Source organism: Danio aesculapii, chromosome 14, assembly GCF_903798145.1.
Source record: "Danio aesculapii chromosome 14, fDanAes4.1, whole genome shotgun sequence".
Taxonomy (NCBI): Eukaryota; Metazoa; Chordata; class Actinopteri; order Cypriniformes; family Danionidae; genus Danio; species Danio aesculapii.
Window position 1 is genome coordinate 4,924,943 of NC_079448.1, and position 11,144 is coordinate 4,936,086.

At 36.1% G+C, this 11,144-nt stretch overlaps 1 protein-coding gene across 1 annotated transcript; it reads left to right on the forward strand.

The window, feature by feature from the left end:
* Positions 1-159: 159 nt before the first annotated feature.
* Positions 160-2,275, forward strand: LOC130240802 (transmembrane protein 271-like). Its single transcript, XM_056472446.1, has one exon. It carries the CDS (start codon positions 524-526, stop codon positions 1,310-1,312), a length of 789 nt encoding a protein of 262 aa, XP_056328421.1. The 5' UTR covers positions 160-523; the 3' UTR covers positions 1,313-2,275.
* Positions 2,276-11,144: the final 8,869 nt, after the last annotated feature.

The following is an 11,144-nucleotide window of genomic DNA, read 5'->3' on the forward strand; positions in this document are numbered from 1 at the left end:
AGATGAGAGAGAGAGAGAGAGGAGAGAGAGAGAGAGAGAGAGAGGAGAGAGAGAGAGAGAGAGAGAGAAGAGAGGAGAGAGAGAGAGAGAGAGAGAGAGAGAGAGAGAGAGAGAGAGATATTCAGCAGTTGGTTAGTGAGACCAGCAGGGGGTCGGATCGCTTTCCCCTGATCTCCAGCCTTCAGCTCCAGCTCTCAGTCTCAGTGCTGCATGAGAGAGGGAGGAGGAGGAGAGGAGGACACTTCCCTCTCCAGCAGCAGCAGCATACGCGAGGAATGCGCTTCACCGCCTTAGGGGACTGGATGGATGGAGCGACAGGGTCATGAAGGTGCCCGCAACCTCTGGGTTGGATTTAGGGGGCCGTTACCGCAGAAGGAGACCATCCATAATTAATAAGAGCGAGCCGGAGATCCTAGAACCGAAGCGCAAGCTGCACCGGCGAGTCATGTCACCAACTGACAGCGCTTCCAGAGGAGCTGACGAGGAGGACAAAGGAGGATGAAGGAGGCAGAGGTGGATTATAATGAAGCTGAGTGGCAAAGGACTGTGCACCATCGTCTCCAGCAGTCTGCTCTTCGTGTGCGCCGTGAGCGCGGTGGTCGTGGGATTCAAATGCATTGCGCTGGGCTCCGGGGTGCGAGCGCACTTCCACCTGGCCACCGCGGCCGGCGCCTTCTACTCGGGCATCCTGGTGGCTCTCGGACAGGTCCTGATGGGGGTGGCGCTGGTCTTTTGCCGGGGCAAGCCCAGATGCGCCAATTTCTTCCTCTTTGGGATCTTAGTGTTTCTGTTGGGGGTCCTCACGGCGTTCTCGGGCGCGGTGGTGGACGGAGACACGGTGTCCCTGGTGGAGAGGAAGTACGCGCACTATTGCCAGGACTCTGTGGATGTAAACCCGGCGTGCGACCGGCTCAAGGTGTACCAGCGGGGTCTGGTGGTCTCCACCGTCCTTAATACTTTGGAGTGCATCTTGGGGCTGATGAACCTGGTGATCATTAAGCGTTACCAAGCGGCGCAGTTTCACCGGAGACGCCGGGCGCAGCGGCAGAGCGCGCGCATCATCCTGAATGAGGAGCGCGACTTCGCGGTCACGGAGTTCCAGCCGGTTTCCTACATCAACCTAGGGGTGTTTCACGCGTTGGACGAGACGGACGGGGAGGTGCAAAGTCGGGGCCACCCGTCTATGGAGCTGCCGGGCTATTCGCCCTCGAACCCGGAGCTAAATCACACGTACCCGTTTTCCTACCCGCTTCACAACGAGTTGCCACCCGCGTACGAGGACATATTCCCCGGGGAAACGAGCGGCAAATAGCGCGGGGACAGAGTTGCAGTTTTGCACTGACAATCACGCATTCGGCACGCCGAACTTGGAGTCGACACCGTTATTTCGGTGAGACGGCGACCAGCTGTTGCCTAATGTACTTTTTTTTTTATCCATCCGAGGTTTTAGCCAACACTGGAAATCCTACAGGCGGCGAACACACGTTCATAAACGATCCAGTGAGAAGGTAAACGTACGGAAGGGATTAAGTATTCATGCAACATTTGCTTTTCCACCCTCTTGACTGGCTCCTGATTGTATTCTCGGTTCATCCCTTGTCAAAATCCCAAAGGTTTGTGTACAGGATTCCTAATCGGAAGTTCGGACCTATCCTAAAGGATTCTGATTTTCTTACAGTATTCCAGCAGGGCACAAAAACAAAAGAAGTTACCAATATATGAGAAGGTAAACCGTACTGAAAGTTTGCTTGAAGTATACATGCAACATTTTGTTTTTGATTGATTGATTGTATTCCGAATTCATCCCTAGTCAAATTCCTGCACGCATGTGTACAGGATTCCCATGGAAATTGATATAATTGAGAAGCAAACCCTAAGGATTTGGTTTATAGCATTGAAACACAAAAGGTAAACATACTGAAATAATACATCTGCTTGCTTACATTCTCAGTTCATTCCTATGTGAAACTTACGTTACACTCTTAAAAATAAAGGTTCTTAACCAGCTTTGATGGTTCCATAAAGAACATTTACTTTGCTTCCATCAATCTTTTAATTCCAAAAACATTAAGGTGAAAAACATATTTTAGATTATGAAATGTCTCCTCACACAATGGCTAACTAGTTTCACTTAAAAGTTCTTTAATGACATCGAGAAAACCCCTCTTGAACCCCTTCAACAAAAACACAATGATAACGTTTTATCCTACATTTTTAGAACATTCCATTAATAACATAATGGTAACGTTTATAATTCTAACGTTTTTAAAACATTCTCCAAGCAACGCAATGATAACTTTTTTTTGCTAACGTTTTTAAAACGTTTATTAATTAAAAAAACAACGAAATATTCTACAAACATTACAGAATATTTTTTATGACTTTGAGAGAACTTTTAGAGAATATTATCCGAATTACGAGAACGTTACCTGTTAGCAGAGCCCAGCTAACAATTTTATGTTATGAAAACATTCCCATAACATTTCCATTAAGTTATAAAAACGTCTTGTTTGAACTTTCTAATAATGTCCAGTTTTTTAGATGTTATATTAACGCTATTTTTTGGTTATAACAATGTTATTAAAGCATTTTTAGAACATTTGATTCTCTTGTTATATTAATGTTTTAATAACGTTATTGAAAACATTCTTGGCTTCTCAAAGACACCTTTATTTGTATTTTTTTTTAAAGTTTATGATTTAGAACTATTGGTAATGTTTAAAAATTATTAGTCTGACAAGTTCCCCGTAGGTCCATTAGTAGTTTAACATAATAAAAACATCCATCCCTGTAGGACATCGAATGTCGTTTTCTTCTGAAAGGTCTAAAACGAGAGCTCTAATGTTCAGCCTCATGATTCGTTTATCATCTCTCCTTCCCTGGTGTTTCAGCAAAAAAGCCATTGCTGCTGGCGACATTAAAATGACAGGCGTTCCTCATCAGACGAAACATTTCCGCTGTGACTGTGGCTAATGTTTGTATATCTTGTTGTTTTAGACTAATAAGAGAACACATTGAGCTGGTCAACAGGTCAGATGCTGGAGCTGTGTGATTTTCTAGAATGTATTCACTGGAAGTCACCAATAATACAGTTCTTATACAAATAAGTACTCAGAAATAGCCTTCATGAGCGATTATTTCCCCAGTTTAATTAATCTTCTGCACAGAATTTCTTTTTGAATGTCTGCTATTTTAGAATATCCCCAAAAATAAAACAAAAATGAGTATTTTTATATTGTCAAATAAGTATTTTTATTAAGCATCAACGTTGCTTTAGCACTTTAAAGGCATATAGTATAGTTCACCCAAAACTGAAAATCTCCTATTCATTTGCTCGACCATTTGTCTATCCAATATGCAAGTAGCTAGAATTTTGTTTGCGTGTGTGTGTGTGTTTCACAAAATGCAAGTCAATGACTACCGGCACTGTAAAAAAACAACAACAAACATTTATCAGGCAAAATCAATATATTACGGTAAATTGTGCTCTTATTAAAGCTTAACGATCAGTCTGAGCAAGATCATTTACAGCCTTCTTACCTTTAATCCACAGCTTTAAATGTACAGTTCTCCCAAAACTGAAAATACCACTTGTTTAATAGATAGTTGTATTTTTTAAAGGGATAGTTCACTCAAAAATTAAAATGCTGTTGAATGAAAGTGGTGAACACAAAATAAGATATTTTAAAGATTGTTGGAAACCTGTAACCATTGACTGTGTTTTCTATACTATGATAGTTAGTGGTTAGATATTTCCAACATTTTTCAAAACAACTTCTTTTATGTTCAACAGAAAAATGCAACCCAAAGGCGTAGCACACTGAGTAAATGTTCATTTTTGAGTGAACTGTCCCTTTAATCCTGAGTGGGTTTGCTTCATAAGGTCTCAATGTACCGTCAAGAGTTTATGAGTCTTAAAGCTGCCTGCACTTTAAAATACAATAAAACGTCACCTACATTAAAAATCAAGTAAGAATAAAGAAATGTCACTAGCAAATATCTTTTCAGCATTTCAACTCTAAATGCTGCTTAAAGTTTCATTTATTTAATAGATCTTAGTATTTTTTTATTCAATACTAGTACTTTTTAAAGAGATAGTTCACCCAAAAATGTTAAATTTGGTCATCATTTACTCACCCTTGTCACAAATCTGTTAAACACAAAATAAGATATTTTGAAGAATGTTGGAAACCTGTAACCATTGACTTCCATAGCATTTGTTTTCTTACTGTTTATATTCTTACTTTCCTTTTTTATGAAAGACTTAACTTAATTTTTTTTTTGTTGGTTACAGAGTTCCAACATTCTTCAAAATATCTTCTTTTAAATCCATAAAGGTATAGGCATAGAACAAGCAGTAATTGTTTAGTTTTGGGTGAACTATACCTTTAATCCTGAGTGGATTTGCTACATCCCAGATAAGAATTGCACTTTATAAAAAAAGTTCCCATAACGTTTCCATTGCGTAATAAAAACATTTCGTTTGAACGTTCTAATAATGCCCCGTTTTTTTAGGTGTTGTATTAGCGCTATCATTTGGTTACAAGAACGCAATTAAAAAGTTTTCAATTTAAAAACATTCAATTCTTTTGTTATACTAATATTTTAATAACGTTATTTAAGACGCTATTAAAATGATCCAACAAAAACACAATGATAACGTTTTATCCTATCGTTTTTAGAACATTACATTAATAACATAATGGTAACGTTTATAATTCTAACGTTTTTAAAACATTCTCCAAGCAACACAATGATAACTTTTTTTTGCTAACGTTTTTAAAACGTTTATTAATAACAAAAAACATAACGAAATATTCTACAAACATTATGGAAGAATATTTTTTATGACTTTGAGAGAACTTTTAGAGAATGTTATCCAAATTACGAGAACGTTACCTGTTAGCAGAGCCCAGCTAACAATTTTATGTTATAAAAACATTCCCATAACATTTCCATTAAGTTATAAAAACGTCTTGTTTGAACTTTCTAATAATGTCCAGTTTTTTAGATGTTATATTAACGCTATTTTTTTGGTTATAACAATGTTATTAAAAACATTTTTAGAACATTTCGTTCTCTTGTTATATTAATGTTTTAATAACGTTATCTAAAACATTCTAAAAAGTCCCAACAAAAACACAATTATACTGTTTTCATCCTAACGTTTTTAGAACGTTCCATTCATAATGTGATACTAATGTTTTTAATGCTAACATTTTTAAAATATTCTCCTAGCAACACAATGATGACATCTTTTTGCTATAGTTTTTAAAACGTTTATTATTTTAAAAAAAGCATTAAGGAAACATTCTACAAACATTATGCATTATACGATTTTTGATAACTTTGATAGAACCTTTAGAGAATGTTTTCCAAAGTTACGAGAAAGTTCCCTGTTAGCTGGAATAAGGTCTCAATGTACCGTCAAGATTTTATGAGTCTCAAAGTGCCCGCATTTGCATTTTATTAAAAAAAAATACACCTGTAAAATTCACCTACATCTTGGTTGTAACACAATTTAGAAGATATTTTGAAGAATGTTGGAAACCTGTAACTATAGACTTCCATAGCATGTGTTTTTCTTACAATTTCTATTCAGATTTCCAACATTCTTCAAAATATTTTTTTTATGTTCAACAGAAAATTGAAACCCAAAGGCACAGAACAGTGAATAAAATTCATTCATTTTTGAGTGAACTATCCTTTTATTCCTGAGTCTGTTTGCTTCATAAGATCTCATTGTACCGTCAGGAGTTTATTTTTTGAGTCTTAAAGTGCCCGCAGTTGCATTTTATGAAAAAAATGCAAGTAAAAAGTCACCTACACCTTGGTTGTAACATTATTTAACAGTATTACTTCCTTTAATAATCAAGTAGCTGCTTAAAGTTCCATTTATTGTCACAAATCTGTTAAACACAAAAGAAGATATTTTGAAGAATGTTGGAACCCTGTAACCATTGACTTCCATAGCATATGGTTTCTTACAATTTTTATTGTGAGAAAAGAAAATGTGTCCATTTTTAAGAAAGACTTAGCTTAAAACAAGAAAAACGAATGTCAGTGGTTACAGATTTCCAACATTCTTCAAAATATCTTCTTTTGTGTTCAACAGAAAAACGAAACCCAAAGGCATAGAACACTGAGTAAATGTTCATTTTGAGTGAACTATCCCTTTAATCCTGAGTCTGTTTGCTTCATAAGGTCTCAATGTACCCTCAGGAGTTTATTTTCTGAGTCTTAAACTGCCCGCAGTTGCATTTTATGAAATAAACACAAGTAAAAAGTCACCTACATCTTGGTTGTGACACTATTTATCAGTATTATTACCGTTAAAAATCAAGTAAGATTTAAGAAACATCACTAGCAATTATAATTTCAGCATTTTAACTCTAAATGCTGCTTAAAGTTTCATTTATTGTCACAAATCTGTTAAACACAAAAGAAGATATTTTGAAGAATGTTGAAAACCTGTAACCATTGACTTCCATAGCATTTGGTTTTCTAACAATTTTTACTGTGAGAAAAGCAAAGGTGTCCATTTTTAAGAAAGACTTAGCTTAAAACAAGAAAAACGAATGTCAGTGGTCACAGATTTCCAACATTCTTCAAAATATCTTCTTTTATGTTCAACAGAAAAATGAAACCCAAAGGCATAGAACACTGAGTAAATATTCATTTTGAGTGAACTATCCCTTTAATCCTGAGTCGGTTTGCTTCATAAGGTCTCAATGTACCCTCAGGAGTTTATTTTCTGAGTCTTAAACTGCCCGCAGTTGCATTTTATGAAATAAACACAAGTAAAAAGTCACCTACACCTTGGTTGTGACACTATTTATCAGTATTATTACCATTAAAAATCAAGTAAGATTTAAGAAACATCACTAGCAATTATAATTTCAGCATTTTAACTCTAAATGCTGCTTAAAGTTTCATTATTGTCACAAATCTGTTAAACACAAAAGAAGATATTTTGAAGAATGTTGAAACCCTGTAACCATTGACTTCCATAGCATATGGTTTCTTACAATTTTTATTGTGAGAAAAGCAAATGTGTCCATTTTTAAGAAAGACTTAGCTTAAAACAAGAAAAACGAATGTCAGTGGTTACAGATTTCCAACATTCTTCAAAATATCTTCTATTATGTTCAACAGAAAAATGAACCCAAAGGCATAGAACACTGAGTAAATGTTCATTTTGAGTGAACTATCCCTTTAATCCTGAGTCTGTTTGCTTCATAAGGTCTCAATGTACCCTCAGGAGTTTATTTTCTGAGTCTTAAACTGCCCGCAGTTGCATTTTATGAAATAAACACAAGTAAAAAGTCACCTACACCTTGGTTGTGACACTATTTAACAGTATTACTTCCTTTAATAATCAAGTAGCTGCTTAAAGTTCCATTTATTGTCACAAATCTGTTAAACACAAAAGAAGATATTTTGAAGAATGTTGGAACCCTGTAACCATTGACTTCCATAGCATATGGTTTCTTGCAATTTTTATAGTGAGAAAAGCAAATGTGTCCATTTTTAAGAAAGACTTAGCTTAAAACAAGAAAAACGAATGTCAGTGGTTACAGATTTCCAACATTCTTCAAAATATCTTCTTTTGTGTTCAACAGAAAAACGAAACCCAAAGGCATAGAACAGTGAGTAAATGTTCATTTTGAGTGAACTATCCCTTTAATCTTGAGTCTGTTTGCTTCATAAGATCTCAATGTACCCTCAGGAGTTTATTTTCGGAGTCTTAAACTGCCCGCAGTTGCATTTTATGAAATAAACACAAGTAAAAAGTCACCTACATCTTGGTTGTGACACTATTTATCAGTATTATTACCGTTAAAAATCAAGTAAGATTTAAGAAACGTCACTAGCAATTATAATTTCAGCATTGTAACTCTAAATGCTGCCTAAAGTTTCTTTGGGAATCCTGCACACAGAAAACTTCGACTAGAGATGCCCATGTAGTTTCTTAGTGTCGCTCTATTGTTTCCCCCCTCATATTGCTTCCGTTGAGCCTCTGAATAAAAGGTGTATTTACTCTCTCCTGATGTGAACTAATGCGTTTGTGCATGCTCAGAGAAGTGACAGAATTTCTGCCTGCAGCAGGTGTTGCCATGGTTCCTTGACCCTTCTTCTACCTGCGCGTAATTAGATATGTAACAAGCCAGTCTTTGAAATGCAGATTTGCTTGGTTTGTCAAGTTTGATCTGGTGCACAAAAGCAAAGCAGGTTGTTTAATGGAACAAACAAATTCATACGTTTCAGTTTAGCTTTTTTTCCCCTCTCAAAGATCTCCTTCTGAATAGATCTCACAAAAAGAGCTGTGCTTTTCATCTGCAGGTTATTATATGCAGTACGAACACGTCCAGAATATGGCCAGTAATTAATCGGAGTGGATGTTATATGCTTTGGCACGAAATCAAAACCTCTGATGAGGCCTTTTCCCCATTAAAGAGACTCGCTTTTTGTCTGAGGAGCAGGACGGATACAATTCTGAGGCCACAAGTGAATCTTTTTTATACATTTAGAATAAAAAGGTTTATTTGGAAACGATGCTGTCAGCATATCAATTCCAGAAAAAGGTTGAGTTGAAGAATATGACATGAATTTGGGGGCGATGCAGTGGTGCAGTAGGTAGTGCTGTCGCCTCACAGCATAAAGGTCGCTGGTTTGAGCCTCGGCTGGGTCAGTTGGTGTTTCTGTGTGGAGTTTGCATGTTCTCCCTGCATTCGCGTGGGTTTCCTCTGGGTGCTCTGGTTTCCCCCACAGTCCAAAGACATGTGGTACAGGTGAATTGGGTAGGCTAAATTGTGTATGTGTGTGTGAATAAGTGTGTATGTGTTTCCCAGTGATGGGTTGCAGCTGGAAGGGCATCCGCTGCATAAAACAAATGCTGGATAAGTTGGTGGTTCATTCCGCTGTGGCGACCCCAGATTAATAAAGGGACTAAGCCGAAAAGAAAATGAATGACATGAATTTGAGATCGTCTGAGTGCATCTCACTGTTGCTTTAAAGAGTTCTGATGTGATCAAATCGGGATTAGAGATTTATTGAACGCTTGTAAATATGATTAGTCGGAATGCATGTTGAATGGCTGGGTAAATGAGTGAATGTTTTGGAAAATCTCTTGTGAGCTTCTGAAGAGTCACAATCCTTCAGAAATAACTCTAATATAGACTCAAAAATGATGCTTGTTGAAACTACTTATCTAAAATGAGTTGAAACGACACAATTCTTGAGTTTTTTTTTGGACAGCTTCATTTTTTGAAGAGTATGACATGAATTTGAGATAGTCTTAGTATTTGGTGCATCTCACTGTTGCTTTAAAGAGTTCTGATGTGATCTAAACGGGATTAGAGATTTGTTGAACGCTTGTAAATATGATTAGTCGGAATGCAAGTATGTTGAATGGCTGGGTAAATGAGTGAATGTTTTGGAAAATGTCTAGTGAGCAGGGTTCATACGGTCATGGAAAACCTGGAAAAGTCATTGAGTTTTGACATGGCATTTTCCAGGCCTGGAAAAGTTTTGGAAAACAGAAAAACCTACAAAGTTTTGTCAAAGTGATGGAAATGAGTTTAACAAATATCTGTAAACTTGAATATAGGTTAGTTGTCTTTCTTTTTTTCTGCCTTTGGCCAAAAACATGGCCTCACATTATGAATGCTGTGTGAGCATTCTTTCATTCTGTTTCTTTCGGCTTAGTATCAATTTTAGAGGTGGCACAGTGGGAAAGAACCACCATGTGCAAACATTATCTTAATAAATCTTACACACAATAGATATAAAAAATTAGTTCAACTTAAATAGATTGTTGTGTGTTTTATGAAATGCTATAATATATTTAAACGTGCATTTTTTAATAATTTTTTTTACAATTATTTACCATGTATACATAGACATTACATTAAACATTAGGTCATGAAAATTGACTTGAATGTCCCGGAAAAGTCAAGGAAAAATCATGGAATTTTAGTGGTAAAAATGTGTCTGAACCCTGTGTGAGGAATGTCTTCTGTTTTAATCTATTTTAAAATAATAGGTTTAAGTGAAATCTGAAATAATAATGCTGAAAAGTCGTCGTGCAGAGTTTCTGAAGAGTCACAATCCTTCAGAAATAACTCTAATATAGACTCAAAAATAATGTTTGTTCAAACTACTTATTGTAAATGAGTTGAAACGACACATTTCTTGAGAATTTTTTGGGACAGCTTAATTTTTTGAAGATTATGAGATGAATTTGAGATCGTCTTAGTGTTTGGAGTGCCTCACTGTTGCCTTAAAGAGTTCTGATGTGATCAAAATGGGATTAGAGATTTGTTAAACGCTTGTAAATATGATTAGTTGGAATGCAAGTATGTTGAATGCCTGGGTAAATGAGTGAATGTTTTGGAAAATCTCTTGTGAGGAATGTCTTCTGTTTGAATCCATTTTAAAATATAATTGATTTATGTAAAATCTGAAATAATAATGCTGAAAAGTTGTCGTGCAGTTTCTGAAGAGTCACAATCCTTCAGAAATAACTCTAATATTGACTCAAAAATAATGTTTGTTGAAACTACTTATTTAAAATGAGTTGAAACGACACAATTCTTGAGGTTTTTTTGGGACAGCTTAATTTTTTGAAGAGTATTAGATGAATTAGAGATTGACTTAGTATTTGGTGCGTCTCGCTGTTGCTTTTAAGGCAGCAGTTCTGCATCTGATGTGATCAAAACGTGATTTGAGATTTATTGAAGGCTTGTAAATATGTTTAGTCAGAATGCAAGTATGTTGAATGGCTGGGTAAATGAGTGAATGTTTTTGAAAGTCTCTACTGGAAGGTCTTCTGTATGAATACATTTTAAAATGTAATATATTTATGTAATAACGCTGAAGAAGTCCTTCAAAAATAATTCTAATATGCACACAACTCAGAAATGACTTTTTAAAATTCTTATTGAAAATGAAACAGCACAATTCTTGAGGGTATTTTTTTTTTGGACAACTTAACTTTTTTATGTTTAATCCACTTAAGTTTGTAAAAACTAATAGCTTCACCTAATTCCTTCATGTTGTCCCAACACAAATGGATTGTGTGGAACCCAGCCTTGTTTACAGTGACCCTGCTCCACAAAACCAGTATAATGTTGCACAAGCAA